This window comes from Trichomycterus rosablanca, chromosome 17 (assembly GCF_030014385.1).
Source record: "Trichomycterus rosablanca isolate fTriRos1 chromosome 17, fTriRos1.hap1, whole genome shotgun sequence".
NCBI lineage: Eukaryota > Metazoa > Chordata > Actinopteri > Siluriformes > Trichomycteridae > Trichomycterus > Trichomycterus rosablanca.
In genome coordinates, this window is record NC_086004.1 from 510912 (window position 1) to 532500 (window position 21589).

At 38.3% G+C, this 21589-nt stretch overlaps 1 protein-coding gene across 2 annotated transcripts; it reads right to left on the reverse strand.

The window, feature by feature from the left end:
• Positions 1 to 361: 361 nt before the first annotated feature.
• dynlt2b (dynein light chain Tctex-type 2B) lies at positions 362 to 4766 on the reverse strand. Of its 2 annotated transcripts, none has more exons than XM_063012327.1 (5): positions 4665 to 4766; positions 2582 to 2715; positions 1919 to 1988; positions 1234 to 1297; positions 362 to 526 (listed from the first exon to the last, which is right to left on the reverse strand). In XM_063012327.1, the coding sequence occupies exons 1-5, from the start codon at positions 4709 to 4711 to the stop codon at positions 440 to 442; spliced, it is 402 nt and encodes a 133-aa protein (XP_062868397.1). In that variant the 5' UTR covers positions 4712 to 4766; the 3' UTR covers positions 362 to 439. The 2 variants fall into 2 exon arrangements, with proteins under 2 accessions (XP_062868397.1, XP_062868399.1); XM_063012329.1 differs by having other exon boundaries at positions 362 to 531.
• Between the last annotated feature and the right edge of the window lie 16823 nt (positions 4767 to 21589).

Sequence of the window (21589 nt, forward strand, 5' to 3'; positions counted from 1 at the left end):
CATTAACACTGGTACCGCCGTGAGAGAAAGTATGTGTCCCCCCCCCTTTTTTTATTTCAGCTCGTTAAACAATTAAGAGACGGGACGAGAGGGGCTGTGTGATTACCAACATCATCACGGCTGGGATTCGGCCGCAGGGACGAAACGACGGTGATCATTAGAGATCATTACAGGCCTGATGTCATTCATGATATCACATGACCTCCAGTGACCTTCAGTGACCCTGTGACCTTCAGCTCTATTACAGTTCATCAAAGTAAAGCAGAAACCTGAATAAATCATGAATGAATTAATTGTACATAATTATTTCATTAAGTGCCATTAATTAGAATAATATTAATAAAGACAAAATAAATCTCAATCACATTCAAAATCGTTTTATTAAAAATGTAACAATTTAATCATGTAAATAAAACTGTTATATTAAAAATAATGATGTTTAATTCCAGTCGTTGTGTCGAGTTGATCCTGAATCTTCCACAGTCAGTAATAATAGATCCCAAACGCCACGGCCACACAGAACAGACTGTCCTGCGCACACACACACACACACACACACACACACACACACACACACACACACACAAACAACTCTCTGACTATTTTTAACCTTGTGTTGACACAACCGTGGTCTCCTCTAAGCAGCCGACTGAGGATCTATATTGAAGATAAATCTCAATATCCACTGTCCAAAACATCAGTAAGAAATATAAATATGAAGGCGCCCAGGTGGTGCAGCGGGATATTTTGCTAGCACACCAGCGCCGAGATTCTGAAGAACGAGACAAAATAAAAGCTGAAACACTAAATCACTCGCTCTCCTCGGTGCCAAAACCTCTTTTAAGTGGTGAAAAGGAACGACAACATTACAAAGTGGTAAATGCTTTACTGTCCCAACCTTTTTTGGAATGTGTTGCAGGTCTGAAATGCAGGAATGGATGTTTATTAATAAATGAAATGAAGTTGAGAAACTCTGTGTTTTTATTTTATTTGCATTTTGCATCCTGTCCCAACTTTTTCTGATTTGGGGTTGTATTAAAATAGTTAAAATTGTTGTATTTTTTTATCATATTAATGAAGAAGCAAAAGAGGTCGTGTTGGACTGGCGTGTAATTTTCAGTCAGACCTTTTGCATACAATAATTAATGCACTTATTACCCTTAAATTACTCAAGAATCATGTTAAATTTACCTTGACAGTGTGTGTGTGTGTGTGTGTGTGTGTTACTCTTACATTAATATAAACGTCTTTAGCACAGCCATCAGTGTCTGAATCCCAGAAGCATCTAGAAGCCATCCTGCATCAGAAGAGCCACAGGTTACTGATACATGGACTGATATCTTCACATCTAGTAACTATCGCAGTTTTATAATGACTACAGAAGCTCTTGTTGAATTAAACACATGCAGAGAGATAATTTTTATTAAAATTATAATAATAGTGTAGCGTCGCCACTGGGGGCCGGCACGGGCTTTACCCAGAAAGCCTTGCGGCAGTGGTGTCTAAGCTCACCGTAGCCGTGTATCCCGTTGTTGGGAGTGGGGTGGCTGCGGTGAGGGCTGGGTAAGTAGCTTATATGTTTGTCTATTGTATGAATGTATGTGTGTATGAATGGGTGTCTGTATGAATGGATGTCTGTATGAATGGGTGTCTGTCCCTAAACCACTGAATGAACTGCCAAAGGCAGCTCACTTGCGGCTCTGACGCTCTCCTTCCTGCTCGCCGGCGCCACAATAGAATTGTGTAAAACGTAAAAACTGTTGAACAGGGGGTGTAATTCCTACAGCGGCCACTAGATGGAACTACAGCACTGAATAGAAACACTACACACGTTACAGGAATGTAAACACATTTAACACCCAATTATTATTATTATTATCATTAGTGTGTGTGTGTGTGTGTATTCAATCAGACTTACTTAACTCCCTCTCCTTTCTGCTCTCCGATCACCACCTGAACCACCAGTTTATAACGTTCGAACCCCAGTTCTGCAACCACCAACACAGCAACACCATCATCACCACTAATACCAACTCCAGTCTCTTACTCTCAATTCACATTTAAATCTTTCTGTATTTTGCATTAAGTTTAACATTCCAGAGCTGCAAATGTATTTATTATTTACAAAACTTTCTCATTTTTGATTGGCTGGCAGGTGTGGCCCCAGGGAGAATGTAATCACACATAACATCACTGCTGGGATTTGGATTCTGTCGCAGGTATGAGGCAAACGAATCCACATATTTTTCACACACAGTCTTTACAGAGGTAAGTAAAATACACCCACATCCTCCCTGTTTCCTCCACTGCTCTTCAGGTTTTGCTTTCCTAAATAAATGAATTTAAAAAAGGGTTCAGCACAACATTCTCAGAGTTCCCTTCCCTTACAGTCCCATAATCTCTCTTCATTCAATACAGTTAAAGGTGTGGCCTGCACTCGTAAAACATAATAATAAATCAAATTAGAGGAATAATGAACGAGACATTAAGAAACTAGAAGACCAAAACAGTAGACAGGACAGTCTGGGAAAAAAAAATAATAATAAATGTGATTATTAATCATGTGACCTGATGTACTGACCTGTGATTCTGTGTTTGATGGAGTCTGAGAGAGATTTGGTGAGTGATGCTGTTTCATCCGGATTGTACTGAACTCCTGATAATCTCTCTCTCATTATCTCTCTCATACACTCTCTCACCGCTGATGTCTTAAATCTGTAACACACACACACACACACACACACACACACAGAGTTTTTACCATTTTCAATTCCTTAGCACTGTCGCCTCACAGCAAGAAGGTCCTGGGTTCAATCCCCGGGTGGGGCGGTCCGGGTTCTTTCTGTGTGGAGTTGGCATGCTCTCCCCGTGTCTGCGTGGGTTTACTCCGGGTGCTCCGGTTTCCTCCCACAGTCCAAAGACATGCAAGTGAGGTGAATTGGAGACACTGAATTGTCCATGAGTGTGTTTGATATAAACTTGTGAACTGATGAATCTTGCGTAATGAGTAACTACCGTTCCTGTCATGAATGTAACCAAAGTGTAAAACATCACGTTATTATCCTAATAAACAAACAAACAAACAAACAAACATATGGTTTATTCAACAAATCATTTCATTACATTAAGCACTTATTTAGTCTTTAAGACAGCATCGTGGTTCGGTGGGTAGCACCGTTGCCTCACAGCAAGAAGGTCCTAGGTTCAATAATGTGCTGTATGTGAGGAGTTTGTTCTCCCTGTGTCCACGTGGGTTTCCTCCGGGTGCTCTGGTTCACTTCCATAAGTACAAGGATATATTACATTACATATAGGTCACATTTTAATACCATTTGTTTTTTTAATGGGAAGTCCAACAAGCTCTTGGTCAGGTGTCCAAGTACTGTACTTGTGGCCATATAGTGTAGCATCCAAACCACAGACTCAATGTGTACCAAGAACAGCTCTTGATTCATTTAAATTGAGGTCTGTATCTTTTAAAATGGTTTTATTTATTTAGTAACAGAACAGGAACGGTTATTCAGTTGCAGATTAAACTGGTATGAAGGAGATTTTTGTTTATAAAATGGTGAGCTGTAGTTTTTGTGGTTTACTGGTTTTTTACTGGTGTAGGAATTGGAACTGGAGCTGGTTCTTGTATTTTTGGTTTCCTCACAGGTCCCTGTCCTAAACATGGTGCACATGCAAGAACAACCAAGTATATCTCAGAACTAGAAGAGTTCTGCAAGAACTAATGGGTGGAACATGTATAAGAAGATCAGAAAGAACAGAAGAGACTTCGAACTGGAAACAACAGTTTATTAAAGTGGTTTGATGGTTAATAGTGATGCACATGGTTTGTTTGTTTATTAGGATAATAACGTGATGTTTTACACTTTGGTTACATTCATGACAGGAACGGTTGTTACTCATTACGCAAGATTCATCAGTTCACAAGTTTATATCGAACACAGTCATGGACAATTTAGTGTCTGCAATTCACCTTACTTGCACGTCTTTGGACTGTGGGAGGAAACCGGAGCATCCAGAGGAAACCCACACAGACACAGGGAGAACATGCAAACTCCACACAGAAAGGACCCGGACTGCCCCACCTGGTGCACATTGTAAATTTCCCCACTGTGGGACTAATAAAGGATTATCTTTTCTTATTATCTTATTCACTTTTGCACATTTTATCTATTTTAGGTTAATAGAATATAAAGGAACTGTTTATTAGGTTTTTACCATGTTTGAATGATGTTTTTAAAGACTTTGCTAGCAAGAAGTCACACAGATGAAGGAATTCAATCAAGTGTTTTTATTTGTTTATTAATTTTCCCCCTGGTCATGATCCCAGTGGGTCCGATAGCCATTCAGAAACACTGTGCATTACTTCATTTCTAGACATCATACATTCACGTTACACCAAGTGATAGTTTAGATAGTTTAGAGCAACTATTCCACCTTCTGAATGTTATTTACTAGGGGGGGGGGCACAAACTTTTTTAATCAGTATTAGTGATTAGTGATGCTCAATCTGTTTGTTTACGTTCGTGTAGCTTTAGCAACATGCTAACCGACTACACATCTACGGTTCCGCTTCCGCCCTACGCTCCGTAATGTCACTTATTAATAATAAAATAAATATTAACTATTGATATTAGATCAATCAGATAAATTACCGGTGCTGATGATTCGGTCTGATCACAAAACTGTTAATTCCTTCCATTATTCAACAGATCCACATAGACGCACTGCTGTTACTATAGCAACCAGCACCTCACTTCCGCTAAGCAGCTTTCAAATGCTTCTCCGGTGCAATAATGCTGAACTCCCTGTATTCAAATTCACACTAAAACACGAAATAAACCGAATCAAAACCAACATTATACACTTAATAATGTATTTAATTCATATTTGTTGATTCAGTAACGTTCACAGCATTTTAATTTTTGCTAGTAAGAAATCACACAGATGAAGGAATTCAGTCAAGTGTTTTCATTTGTTTACTCATTTTCCTCCTGGTCATGATCCCAGTGGGTCCAATACCATTCAGAAACACTGCAGTACTTAATTTTTAGGCATTGGACATTCACACATTCACTTACACCAAGCAATAGTTTAGAGCAACTATTCCACCTTGTGCGTGTTTTTGGGAGGTGTGGGCAGGTACATGTGTGGTTTACTTGTACAAAACACCCCAAAAACATGGAGAACATGCAAAACTCACAAACTGATCAAGGTAAGAACTAAACCCAGGTCACCAGGAAAGCTACACCCTCCCAATCTCTAAGCTAGCATCGGACAATGACAGCTCAGTGAGTACGGTATTGGACTAGTAATCAAAAGGTCGCTGGTTTAAGCCCCGCCACTGTTGGGCCCTTGAGCAAGGCCTCTAACCCTTAATTGCTGAGACAATATACTGTCACTTTGGATAAAATCGTCTGCTAAATGCCGAAAACGTAAATATAAGTGAGCTACCATTGGACAATGGCAGTTCAGCAGTTAAGATATTGGACTAGTAACCATAAGGTTGCTCGTTAAAGCCCTACCATCACCAAGTTTTCACAGTTGGGCCCCTAAACAGGGCCCTTAACCCTCAATTGCTTAGACTGTATACTTTCACAGTACTGTAAGTCGCTTTGGATAAAAGCATCTGCTACATGTCGAAAATGTAAATGTAAATGAGCTACTATTGAACAATGGTAGCTCAGCGGTTACGGTACTGGACTAGTAATCAAAAGGTCGCAGGTTGCCACTGTTGGGCCCTTGAGCAAGGCCCTTAACCCTCAATTGCTTGAATTGTATTCAGTAATAAGTGTAAATTGCTTTGAATAAAACCGTCCCCTAAATGCCGCAATGTAAATCATGTCAGAATCAGGATCTTTATTATTCACCAAGTACCAGATGTACAAGGAATTTTTCTTGGTGCAGGTGTCAGCATATATGTATGTACATGTATACATGTAATTAAATGACAGAAAAAGGGTATAATATATATAAACATAGAATAAACAATACAACAGCGACATAAACAGTACAGCATCAGATAAAGTGTGCAGTGAAGATGTATAGTACAGTACACTGTCAAACCTCAAGTAAAAAACTGTGTGATGGAGATTATTACAGGTAAATAAGGTGCATATGTGCAAATGTGCATTGACTGCATAAGGGGAAAACGTGGGAGGTACGTGTGATGTGCAGCATGTAAGATAAAATCCATGTTCATCTGTTAAAGCGGAGGGATGTAGGTGTAGTCCTTGTTTGGTATGGTGATGGCCTGGGAAAAGAAGCTGTGTAGGTGCCGTTTGTATGTAGATGCTCAACTGGCTGATGGCACCGCTGAGAATTTAATAAATTATTTTCCATCTCTAGATTTTTTCTTAAATAGTTCACTGAAGCAAAAGTTCACTAGCAAATGTGCACTGGGAGTCAAGGTCTCAGGGGTGTATTTGTTTAATTCTTGCCAATTTTCAGACCTTGTCATTTATTGTTAAGACTATAAAAAGTTATGTTTGACCCATTTTTTTTACATCTGAGTGCAGGAGGTCTTATTTTTTGGATCCTACAGATCGATGGGACGACCCTGCTGTTCTCTGTAATTCCATATGAATCTCAATTTAACCAGCTTGATCAATCTAACCTGAAGACGTAATGCCACCTTCTGCACGTTACAACAGTGTGGCTGTGTAATCAGAGAGTGCTAACAGGTGCTAGATTGACCTGCCTGCAGTTCAGAGCTGTGGACTTCCTAATGCAAAAAAATGTGAGAATGAAGCTCAATTCTGTTGCTCAGCTGAAGACTTGCAAAACAAAAGAAGGGCAAAAAAAGTCTACTCTCAAAACTGGATCAGTTGGCGCCTTCAGTCCACAAAAAATATGTTTTGTTAAAGATTATTTTCTAATAACAGACTGAAATGTGAACGTTAAAACAATAAAGCAATTTAATGGCTAATACTGATTTAAAATCAATCAATATTTGCTGTTCACAAGCAAATACCAAGTGGAATTTTCTTGAGTTACAGCTTTAGTAAATTACACACTAATGTGAGCGCAGATTGCTTTGATATTCCGCCACGTCAGCTAAAACAAATCTTAAGAGCAACGTACAATGTGTGTGTGTGTGTGTGTGTGTGTGTGACTGGTGGTCTTGTGGTGAATGCCGGAAACCAGACGCCCCTCATATCACAGGGTTACAGTAAAAAACTGTGAAACCACATCACGCCCTGCCCACCCGTCTGCATGAACTTCAATATTAAATGTAATCCTGAAAGGCGGTGGGTTTAAATCCCTAAAAGTTGGGTCGAGCGGGGTAGGAAACGGTGCAGGAAAACGGCAGGAAAGACGTTTGTTCTTCCAAAATCAAGCGAGCTTTACGTTAACATGACAAGATGCCTTTTTTTTTTATTTAGCACCTTAAACCTAGACTGAAATTTTCTAATGATCACTTGAACAAACATAAGTAGAAGCTTCTCTGGAGCCTAAATTAAAAAAAATAAAATTTTTATCCCTGAATCCCAGCTTTTTTTTCGATGGGCGCAAGGCACACAGTAACACCCTGGACGGGGTGCCAGTCCATCGCAGGGCAGACACACACACACACACACACACACTCACCTATAGGGCAATTCAGTGTCTCCAATTAACCTGACTGCATGTTTTTGAACTGTGGGAGGAAACCGGAGCTCCCAGAGGAAACCCACACAGACACGGGGAGAACATGCAAACTCCACACAGAAAGGACCCGGACCGCCCTGCCGGGGGATCGAACCCAGAACCTTCTTGCTGTGCGGCGACAGTGCTACCCACCGAGCCACTGTGCCGCCCGGTCCTTAATTCTCAATTGCTCAAATGGTTCTCAGTCATAATTGTCCCTTTGGATAAAAGTGTCCACGAAATGCTGCAGATTTAATAGATCGTTCCTTCCTGAGGATGCAACAGCGACTCCTGCTGGCTGGCTGAGGTATCAGTAGCAGTGGTGGAGGAATACAGAGAGTCTAGTGGAAGGTGTGTGCTGTCCTGTCGTCAACATGTCAAGTCAGATTTATTCGTACAGCGCTTTTTACAGTAGACGTCGTCTCAAAGCAACTTCATCCAACAGAATCCGGGACCGACAGACCAAATCTTCCCAAAAAAAAAACTCCTGTTGAGCAAGCCGAGGGCGACAGTGGCAGGACAACCCCCCTTAAAATACAGGAAGAAACCTTGATAGGAACCAGACTCATCGGGGACCCCCGTCCTCCTCGGGTGGCCTGGAGGATCATTTCAATGAAAAAACAAACACAAAATTATATTAAAAGTTATAACTAGCTAAAAATAATATGCATGGGTGTTGTGTGAATGGCAGGGGTCACCAAACGGCACAAGAGAAAGTGGATATATCCAAACAGGCACAGTTTCATGAAGAAAATCGCAACAACAGCAAAAAATTTGTACAGGAAGTGTTCAATTATTTGTTTGATACGAAACGAGCAGCTTGAGATGTGAAGAAAAAAATATAGCAGCTCGTCTGCAACGTGTGTGTGTGTGTAGAACCTTAACAAAAGAAAGATTTAAATGCGCCTCACACTGGAGTTCCTGTGTGAGTGTGTGTGTGTGTGTGTGTGTGTGTGATGGTTTTTCTCATAAAGAGCACACAGGAAAAGCTAACACACATCCTTGTCTAGCCGAGTTCAGCTCGTCTCAGTGTGCACCATGCTACACCTCGTTACCTACAGCCTCGTTATGGTGTTGGTTACCCTGCACCCTGCCCTACATGGTGAGTTACACTCGCTTATTCGATTTAATTCAAATTATTTTATTAAAACCCATCAGCAGGTTTAATCACAGATCTTTATACGCTTTGGTCCTGGTGAGGGTTGATGGACGTCAACCGGAGAATAATTATATCAGGCAGATTTTATTTCTGTCTCTATTTTATATTCTTATTTTTATTTTATTTTATTCTAAATGTTCAGTAAATCTGAATAAGAGAGCGTGTGAAGTGTGTGAGTGCCGGCGTTTGTGTTTGTGTGAGTTTCCTTTAGTTCATGGAAAGTGTGACAGTGGAGTCTCTCCAAAAACAAACACTCACACCCCCAACTCCACAACACACAGATTTATTATTCAGTCTAATTACACCTGTTTTATTTACACATGTTTCTCATTTGGGAACGTGGTGTGTGTGTGTTTGGGGCAGTTTGGGGACAGTGGTTCTGATAGATCACTTTGCTCTTCAAATCTGAGGCCTTCTTACTCTTACTCATGTACTCACCATCGAGAACCAGAACGATGCTTAAAATCATTCAGTATTTAAACCACAGAGTGTTTTCGGTTCTATTTCCACTAACGTGTTTACAGACGGATCGACAACCGATCATCATCAATACCTACAGCACCTACAGCGAAAGATCCCCGGCGAGTCCATAACTGATCACGCTTTTATATAACAGAGAGAAAAAGAGAACCAGAGAAGAACCTGCATGTCAACCACATGAGCCACTCAGGCTTCTATTTATAAACTGAGATTAGCAGCTGTATAAAGATTCTACAGAAGAATCGAGTGTCTAAATTGAATCTTTAGAATTATTTCTATACATTGAGGGCCAAAAGTCTATTTCTTATGTTTTTCAGTAAAAAAAAATCTAATAATAACATTTATGAGTGTGAATGTGTCGGTTCCTTCGTACAGAAGCTCAAATTTCCTTCAGTCTGATTCTTTATATTGACTCAGATAATCAGACGCCGCTCAGACGGATCTGATCTCCTCGTCAGGAAATTTACATTATAAATACTTTTAGTATTAAAACAGAAATAAAAGTTCAAATTAATACTTAAATAAATATTAGCAACAGTCTGATCTTCAATAAAGCCGTATTTATAAGCCAGAGTGGACGAGGAGATCAGATCTATCAGAGCAGCGTCTGATTATCTGACAAAGTATAAATAATCTGAGCTTCTGTACGAAAGAACCGGCGCACTCACACTTTTTTTTCTCTCTAGGCCTTAGAATTCTGGCCCCCGCTGTATAGAAATGATTCTAGAGATTTCATTCAGACGCTCAATTCTTCTTATCTCAAATTATTCCAAGTCTACATATTTATAATTCTGTATTCATCATGAATCATAAGTTCTGTCCGAAGCGTTGTTTAAAATGAGCCCCTTTATTTATTCATGATATACGTTGTTATTTATTCAGTTTAACGTTCATGATATAAGCTTTATGTCTAAGTGCTAAGAAAAAAGATTCCACCAATATGAAAATGTTATACTGAATTAGTTAAGAAATGTAAACAAACAAGCTGCTCTAGAAAGGTAATGCCATGTATTTTAATGATCACGATAATAATGATCACAATACATTTTGTTTACATGACATCAGTTTTAATGATTCGGGATGATTCTGGAAAAAGCGTAAAATACAAATAAATATATGAGGTTTATTTTAAGGGTCAAAGGTTTTGCCTCGACTGTTAAAATTCATGTCTTACTTTAACATTTAATATATAAATATAATAATTATTTTAAGCTACAATGAAACTTCAGTGAGCTGAACTACATTTCTCTATTAAAAGGTGCAGAATAAACTGAACAATTATTGATTAATTAATTAATCTTGAAGGTAAATGTATTAAAATTATTATTTCCACTCCTGATCTGATCATGTGAAGGATAAACTGATGTTATTATCGCTGTAAAATTATTTACAGATTTTGATGTCAGTATTTGTTCATGTTTTATCCAAACTGATATTAATTTGGGTTTAAATCATTAGTTTTTATTGAAGCATTAAATCATTTACAGTTGAGTCGGATCAACATGAAAAACGAGCGCTGGTGTTTTATCATGAACAGAAAAATATCTGATAATATCAGCCAGGATCTTTTTATATAGTCAAAAATAAACAGAACTGATGTTCAGTCCAATCTGTTAAAACTTAATCTTAATAATAATAATAATAATAAATATAATAATAAGGATAATAATAACAATGAAAATAATATTATTAATAACAATATTAATAATAATATTAATAATAATAATAAAATAATGTTAATATTATTACTATAAATTACTATTACTATTTATTAAAAGTATTACCATTAGTATAAATACTATTATTGTTACTCTTAATATTATTATATAAATATTATAAATTTATCATATTTATTATTACTATTACTATTAACATTATCAACAGTGCTGTTATTATTAGTATTATTGTTACTAATATACTAATTATTATTAACAATAATATTATTATTATTTATATATATATATATTATGTAGGCCAGTGATAGCTCAGTGTTTAAGGTACTGGACTAGTAAACAGCCGGTTCAAGCCCCGCCACCACCTAGTTGCCACTGTTGGGTCCCTGAGCAAGGCCCTTAACCCTCATTTGCTCATCGTGTTCTGCTAAATGCTGAAAATGTAAATGTATTTTTATTATTATTATCAATAATACTAATAATAATAATAATATTTTTACATTTATTATTTTACTATTGTCATTATTAAGTGTCTTATTGTTATATGTATTATTATTATTATTATTATTTTGTAATATTATTATTATTATATTTTAATATTATTAATTTTATTTATATTTTTTATTGTTATTATTATTTATTTTCAATAATAATTTTTTTACATTTATTATTTTACTGTTGTTATTATTAAATGTATTATTGTTATATTAATTATTATTATTTATTATTATTATATTTCAATATTATTAATATTATTTATAATTTTTATTGTTATTATTATTTATTTTCATCAATAATATTTCTATATTTACTATTTTACTGTTGTCATTGTTAAATGTATTCTTGTTATTTTTATTATTATTATTATTATCATTATTATTATTATTATTATTATTATTATTATTATTATTATTATTATTATTATTGATGTAAATAATGGAAGTAGGTTTTGAGGAGGTAAATAAACCCTGGTCGTGTTGTGAGCTGTAAATATCGGTCACAGGTTCAGACGGCTGAGCGGGTTGATGAGCTGTCAGATGCAAAAATGAATAATTATAGTGAATAATCGAGTAACTTAATTTATTGTTGATGTAGACAAAAACAGCTTAGCTTAAAAATGTAACCACAATGGAAGAACAATTACCACACCCACTTCACTAATCCACTCTGTGTGTGTGTGTGTGTGTGTGTGTTACAGCGTACCCCAGCGTTTGGTCCAGTGTAAATGGAACGGCGGGTCAGAACCTCAGCATTAGCTTCAGCTTTAACACTCAGGTCAACAGTAGCGTGTATCTGTACCGGAACACTGAGAAGGTTCTAATGGAACACTACGCTGTGGGGAACCATGGTCACCAACCCATCTGTGTGTACAGAACCTCGCCCTCCAACTTCATCCTGCACTTCAGGAACCTCTCTCAGTCCCACAGGGGGGTGTACCACCTCACCGTCTTCCTCATGGACTCCAAAAACCCGCTGATAGAGAGCAACAAGGTCAACCTGAGCGTACACACACCCAAAATCACCTCCGCCAACACACCTACTGGTATGTTGCAACACACACACCTAACATCACCTCCACCAACACACCTACTGGTATTTTACAACACACACACACACCCAACATCACACCCGCCAACACACCTACTGGTATGTTCCAACACACACACCTAACATCACCTCCACCAACACACCTACTGGTATGTTCCAACACACACACCTAACATCACTTCCACCAACACACCTACTGGTAACTATAAAGCCAAAAGTATTCGGACACCTGACCACGTTCTTGTCGGACGTCCCGTTTCAGCTAGAACAACAGCCGCGCCCTTTAGACTTTGAAGTGTGTCTGTGGGAATTTGTGCCCGTCCAGTAAGACGCTGACTGTTCTAATGTGTTTGGTTCTCAGCGGTGGTTCCATGGTTCAGCGGTGATAACAGCTCCTCACCGTCAGGACACACCGAGCACAACCCAGACGTCTCGGTCTACATCCCGCTGCTGCTGGTGTCTGTGTCTGTGCTGCTGATGCTGCTGGTCACCTTGGCTCTGTGCTTCAGGATCTTCAGGAGAAAATCAGGTCCGTCATCAGATCTGATCAGATCCAAATCATCATCACATTCACGTTCACTCGTTCATCAGACACCAGCCTCCTGCACCTCTGCTTCACTTCCACGTCTCGCTTCACTGATGTAAAGAGGAGGAAGCACGTGTTGTACAGGAAACATCTACACATTTAACACACATTTATTTTTATTTACTGTGCTGTACAAAAGCTCTGGCACCTTTAATACACACACACACACCCAACATCACTTCCACCAACACACCTACTAGTATGGTCCAACACACACACACCCAACATCACCTCCACCAACACACCTACTAGTATGGTCCAACACACACACACCCAACATCACCTCCACCAACACACCTATTAGTATGTTCCAACACACACACACCCAACATCACCTTCACCAACACACCTACTGGTATGACCCAACACTAACACACCTAACATCACCTTCACCAACACACCAACTGGTATGTCTCAACACATACACACACACACCTAACATCATGTCCACCAACACACCTACTAGTATGGTCCAACACTAACACACCTAACATCACCTCCACCAACACACCTACTAGTATGGTCCAACACTAACACACCTAACATCACCTCCACCAACACACCTACTGGTATGTCTCAACACATACACACACACACCTAACATCATGTCCACCGACACACATCTAACATCACAGATTCGGCATTAAAACGTTTTTATACACCCATCGCTTGACTAATTATTTAAAATAAATAAATGATTAATTTAATGGAACCACATTTATTCATTGTAGATTTTAGGATGATTTTTTGTTTGGTGTCTAACTAAACAGTTGAATGATTTATTATCAGGTGAATAACGAATGATTTGATGATATCAGGTGTTGAATGTGGAATGATCTGAGGAACTGAAGGGCTGAACTGATTAATTCCATGACAGCTGGAATAGATGAATGTGTGTGTGTGTGTGTGTGTGTGTGTGTTGTGGTCGTGTGGTTGCACTGACACACACAGGAAACAGCGGTATGTGTGTGTGTGTGTGTGTGTGTGTGTGTATGAGACAGCGTTTTGCTTTCCGGAAATAACAGCTAAGTTACGAGAAAGTGATGACTGATTGATTGATGATTAAAAACGCAGAATTTATTAAAATCAGAACTTTTATTTTCAGGTGAAGATCCGACCACGACGACCAGAGCTGCGCAGCAGGTACTTTACTTACATCAGTTATTTTATTTTATTTATTTCTGTTTATAACGGGCAATATACTGATACAAATACTGTAACAACAAGCAAAATATTACTGAAATAATAATATTAATAATAATAATAAAAAAAATAATAATAATAAATGATAATAATAATAAAATTATAGTAAAAATGATAATAATAAAAAAATTATAGTAATAATAAATGATAATACTAATAATCATAATAAATGATAATAATAATAAAATTATAGTAATAATAATAATAAATAATAATAATAATTATAATAATAACAATAAAAGGATAGTAATAATAATATTAATAATTAATAATAATAATAATTATAGTAATAACAATAAAATTATAGTAAAAATAATAATAATAATAATGAAATTATAGTAATAATAATAATAATATTAATAATAGTAATAATGATACTGCTAATAATATTAAAATTATAGTATTAATAATAATATTAATAATAATAAAATTATAGTAATAATAATAATAATAATATTAATAATAATAATAATAATACTACTACTAATAATAAAATTATAGCAATAATAATAATAATAATATTAATAATAATAATAATAAAATTATAGTAATAATAATAATAATAAAATTAATAATAATAATGATACTAATAATAATATTAATAATAATATAATAATGATACTAATAATAATAAAATTATAGTAATAATAACAAAAATAAAATTATAGTAATAATAATAATAAAAATACAATTATAGTAATAATAATAATAATAATAATTAAATAATTTTTAAAAAACACACTGGTTTTAACAGGTTTTGGCAGATTTGTGTTCTTGGACTGTTGTTTACTTAAACTATAGTAAGATAATGTTTACTATGGAAGCTCTTCTGTAAGTCGTTTTGAATAAGAGAGTCTGCTAAATGCAGAAAATGTAAATGTACAATAATAAAAATTTTATTATAGTAATAATATTAATAATAATAATAATAAAAATAAATAAGACTTGGAACATCTAACCCTCAAAATTAATGAAGGTTTATTGTCTGTGCCAGTTAAGGTACTCAATTAGCAATCAGAAGGTTGCTGATTCAAGCCTCACCACTGCCAGCTTGCCACTGTTGGGCCCTTGAGCAGGGCCCTTAACCCTCAATTGCTTAGAGTGTACACTGTCACAGTAATGTAAGTCACTTTGGATAAAAGCGTCCGCTAAATGCCGTGACTGTAAACGTTTGTTTGTTGGTAGGTGGTTCCTGTCGTCTCCTGTGTGGAGTACTGCGTTCTGGACTTCCAGAACCGACCGCCCGTCCCTGAGCGAGTGAGGAACACGGAGGGCCGAGTGGAATACGCCTCCTTATCGTTCCCTCTGAGAAAAACCACAGCGCAAGACAACAGGAACGGAAACAGGAAGAAAACTCCACCGCAGGACGCCAGCAGAACCGCGGCGTCACGTGACGCTGCAAGGAAACCGGCAAATGAGAGGAAAGCCCAGACTCTGTCCACAAACGCCAAACCTCAGAGATGTAAAAATCAAACACACACCATCTAACCCAGGACGGTCAGAACTCTGTCCAAAGATTTAACGACTGTATTAAACACTAGAACTAACCGTGTTTCCGGAATGTTCCGCAGACCGGAGTCGTTATGATTCCAGCGCCAGAAGATCCGACACGGAAACGTTCCGTCAACTCACGCTGCAGAGAACCTACAACGGTTAGCATCGATCCTGCACGCATTCATGTTCGAATGTACGAAACCTAAACGATGGAGCGTCTAAAGAAACGCGCTAAGATGTGCGGACGAATTCTGTGTGATGCTTAATGACAAGTTTGCTGGTTCCGTTAGCCTGTTAGCTTCAGTAACAGTTGTAGCCTAGTGGTTAAGGTACTGGACTGGTAGTTGAAAGATTACTGGTTTGCTAGGTTGCCGTTGTTGGGCCCTTGAGCAGGGCCCTTAACCCTCAATTGCGTAGACTGTATACTGTCACAGTACTGTAAGTCACTTTGGATAAAAGCGTCTGCTAAATGCCGAACATTTAAATGTAAACGTCCTGCTGTTGGAATGTATTTGTGTGACGTTTAAGCTGCTGGCTGGTGTACAGCTGATCCTGCGTGATTATCGTACTGTAGTAATAAAATCAAGTGCAAACGACACATTTCAATTCCTTCACTGGACACAAGTGAAACTCAAACTGGTTCCATAATCAGACGAGACAAAAATAACGTGTTTGGTGTATAAAGAATGATGGTACAAATAATAAGTTGCATAAATACTTTGTGCTGGATATTACAATTATTATTTTTCAATTTGGTGCTTTGCTGCTGCGCTCAAGGATCAAGCGCTTTTGCCACTGACCTTTGAACCCTTGGTTCACACTAACAGGCCACATGTTCATGATTTGTCACTGTTTTAAAAGAAATCCATCGTCATTTTTAAATAAAACTATATGGCCAAACGTATTTGGACACCTCACTGAGCTCAGCTGAGCCTGACGTCCTATTTCAAGAACGACCCTCTGTGTGATCTTTAGCTAGAACAACAACCGATTGTCTGAGAAGCTTCTCACAAGACTTTGAAGTGTGTCTGTGTGTGGGAATTTGTGCCCGTTCAGTTAAAACATGGCAGCAACAAGGCCGCTCAGGTGGCGCAGCGGTAAAAACACCCGCTGAAACCAGAGCTGGGATCTCAAATACATCGTATTGAGTCTCAGCTCTGCCTGCCGGCTGGGCTGAGCAGCTACATGAACAACGATTGGCCTGTTGTTCATATAGTGGTGGGGTATTAAGCTGGATAGGGACTCCTCATAACTGATGCAACTACGACCTCTGCTGGCTGATTGATGGCGCCTGCACAGAGACAGGGAAAGAGCTTAAAGAAATCAGGGTGTGTCTCTCCGTACACAGGGCTGATTTGCATATATGCACTCGCCTAGTGTGGGTGACAAAATGCATACGGCTGCTGCCCACGTGTCGCAGGGGCGTGGGTTAGCTTCGTTCTCCTCAATCAGAGCGGGGATCGGCATTAGTGGAGAGGAAGCGTGACGCAATTGTATGGCTGGGCGCTGATTGATTAGTCAGTGTTCCGGTTCATCCCAGAGCTGTTGAGTGGGGCCAAGCTCAGGGCTCTGGGCAGGACTTCACGTCTTTATGGAGCTTGATCATGCTGGAACAGGAAAGGACATTCCCTAAACTGATGCTGCAAAGTTGGAAGCATGTAATTTCCCTTATATACATGATTTATTACACCTGTTAGTAACTGTCTGAGACAGATACATTTTATTACTTTTGTGAATGTTGTGTATCTTCAATCACCTCCCCAGTCTCCAGATTTGAACCCAGTAGATCATCACTGGAACGTGGTGGGGCAGGAGATCTCAGAGAAACGTGTGTGTGTGTGTGTGTGTGTGTGTGTGTGTGTTTTAGGAATTTCACACCAGGCGTGTGTGTGGTTGGCACTTCTCTGTAACATTGACTCATCACACCTGACTAAGCCAACCACACACACACACACACACACACACACCTATACCTGGGTTAATCCTGGTCAAAGTCATGGCGGGTTCCATTCCACCGCAAGGCTTTAATCATCCCCACCTCGGCCGATAACACCTCTGAGATTCGAACCCAGAAGGGTGGGTTAGCATTATAAACTGCTACACCACCTGAGCATCTCCACTTAAAAACTATAAAAGGAAAAATGTTGAAAATAAAACATGAAAGATTAAAAGTGGTGTTTAGGTTTAAACACGCAACTTTTTCTTTCATCTTTTAATGTAATAAACAGAAAGTTTCCATTTAAGTGTGTATATATGTGTGTGTGTGTGTGTGTGTGTGAGAGAGAGAGAGAGTTCACACTGATAATAATCCAGCGTGGGTTAAACCGAAACTTCACAAAGTTTGTTTTTCTGCTCCTGCACAAAAAACTGAACCTTCATATTTCACCTGTTGCGTGTGAGTGTGTGTATGTGTGTGTGTGTGTGAGGATGATTATTGAAGCCTCAGCGTTTCCAGCGCCCACACTAACAGCTCACACTTACTGATGCTGAGTTTACACCCTAAATTCTGCCGTTTGTGTGTATATATAACAATAAATCACTTTGTGCTTCAGGATCTCCAGTGTAGGAAACAATAAGCAGGAGGATTTGGAACTTTGGAACACCACCCAACAGACACACACATCAAATTACAAACCAACTACATTTATTTCACCTCACCGTAATAGTTCATGGGATCTTGGTTTGATTCTTCCCTCTGGTCACTGTCAGAAAGAAAAAGATTGCGAGGAACATCACATTTACAATAAACTTTAGAATTTCTATCTATCTATCCATCCATCTATCCGTCAATCTGTCAGTCTGTCTGTCTGTCGGTCCATCCGTCTGCCCGTCCGCCCATCTATCTATCTATCTATCTATCTATCTATCTATCTATCTATCTATCTATCTATCTATCTATCTATCTATCTATCTATCTGTCTATCTGTCTATATATATATATATATAGGGTTATGTATCTACAGTATCTATCTATCTATCTATCTATCTATCTATCTGTCTATATATATATATATATATATATAGGGTTATGTATCTACAGTATCTATCTATCTATCTATCTATCTGTCTATCTATCTATCTATCTGTCTATCTGTCTATATATATATATATATATATAGGGTTATGTATCTACAGTATCTATCTATCTATCTATCTGTCTATATATATATATATATATATATATATATATATATATATATATATATATATATATATATATATATATATATATATATAGGGTTATGTATCTACAGTATCTATCTATCTATCTATCTATCTATCTATCTATCTATCTGTCTATATATATATATATATATAGGGTTATGTATCTACAGTATCTATCTATCTATCTATCTATCTATCTATCTGTCTATATATATATATATATATATAGGGTTATGTATCTACAGTATCTATCTATCTATCTATCTATCTATCTATCTATCTGTCTATATATATATATATATATATATATATAGGGTTATGTATCTACAGTATCTATCTATCTATCTAAATGTGTTTTGCAGTGTTTAGTTGAGCATCGTGGCTTGTCGTGTTGAAGATAATGATGTGTTTTAAAACACTGTTCCTTTAAACTGTTCCTTTAACCGTGTAAATCAGAAAGGTAAAATCAGAATCTGATTTCTCACCCTGTAATTTTCCTCTATGCTCAATTATAGTCTACAGATCATGGGTAACACACGCACCCATGTGATAAAGAAGTGGCATAAAGTCACCCAACACCAATATGAAGGCCTGGTGGAGAGCAAGCCAGTACACATGGAATTGGAGTTATTCAGCCAAACTGGTTTATAAATTAATCTGAAATCGATCTGAAATGTTGGACCCGAGTGCAGTGACTGAACAGAATCCAAAGAAAAATCACAAACTCTATGATAGGGTGAGCCGACTCAGTTCGCGAATCAAACGAATCAAAATGCTAGACTAGAGCGCTAGGTGGAACTGCGACCATGATCGGTATGTCAGCTGCTCAATCCACCGACACCCAGACACACGATCACAGTCCGATACGTCTCAATTAATGCTTACTAGAAAAACAACAGAAAACGGAATTGGTCGGAGAGTCGGTTCACTGAATCGATTCTGGGACATACGAGAACGTGGATCACTGATTCGATTTCAATAAAAGTTTAATTATTAAAGTTTTAATACATAGAGCTCTATAATCATGGGAGGGGTGTAACGGAACACCGACAGACTGTATTAGAGTCGAATTAAGCTCCGGGACATTGATTAAATAACGCTAGAGTTATCTGAGGAGAATTAAGGTTGAGCGCTGCGGCTCTTGGGATTTGTAGTTCTACTAGAACTACAACTACTTTTTAATGGTCCTGCGCTCCCCCTACTGGTGACAGAGGGTATCGCAGGACGATTCGTTAAACCGAACTCTTTCTAAATGTCAACATTCGTATTTAATATTCGCGTTCTTTACATTATTCGAGGTCTAAATTTGAGAGAAATGCTGTCTCCAGTTTATAGAAGAAAACAAAAGCGTTTATTTTACTTAAACAAAAAACTATAGATAGTAAAAGCAGAGATGCAGATTGTTCCTCAGTGATCTCTTCATTTCTTTTAAATAATATATAAACACTATTGATGCCAAATAACCTCTAACGTCTGTCAAAACAGGTTTGACCCCCTGAGACATGGACTCCACAAAACATCCTCTGGTATCTGGTACCAGCAGGTCCATCAGTTGAATTTGTCTATCCAATCAACTCTCTTTCATTGCTCCAGTGTTAAGTTTGGATACCTGCGTGCACGTTTTAGGTGTTTTTGACAGCGGACAGAGGTTGAGTGGGCACTTTGACTGGCCTGGGACTGTGCAAGAGTATACTGATCTGCAGCTTGTTCCACAGTAGATTTTCTGTTGGTCCGTACCAGACACCACAGTCCTCCTCGGATCACTGTGGGTGGGGACTCACCACGGCTGCCTGTGACACCCCTTGCCACAGGTCCTGATTAAAGTCCCTGAGGTCTTTATGCTCATCAGATCTGTTGCATTCGACAAGGGAACTATGAGGAACCTCCATCAGATCCACATCTAATAGATCCCTCACCCTCACACACACCATCAGCCCAAGATCTAATAGATCCCTCACACGCACCATCAGATCCACATCTAATAGATCCCTCACACACACCATCAGATCCACATCTAATAGATCCCTCACCCTCACACGCACCATCAGATCTACATCTAATAGATTCCTCACCCTCACACGCATCATCAGATCCACATCTAATAGATCCCTCACCCTCACACACACCATCAGATCCACATCTAATAGATCCCTCACCCTCACACGCACCATCAGATCCACATCTAATAGATCCCTCACCCTCACACGCACCATCAGATCCACATCTAATAGATCCCTCACCCTCACACACACCATCAGATCCACATCTAATAGATCCCTCACCCTCACACACACCATCAGATCAACATCTAATAGATCCCTCACCCTCACACACACCATCAGATCCACATCTAATAGATCCCTCACCCTCACACGCACCATCAGATCCACATCTAATAGATCCCTCACCCTCCCACACACCATCAGATCCACATCTTATAGATCCCTCACCCTCACAAGCACCATCAGATCCACATCTAATAGATCCCTTACCCTCACACGCACCATCAGATCCACATCTAATAGATCCCTCACCCTCCCACGCACCATCAGCCAAAGATCCAATAGATCACTTGGCCCTAAGTGCTACAGAATAGGCACTGGCATGCACATTGACGGGGGTGGTTCTAACGTTTTGGCTCCT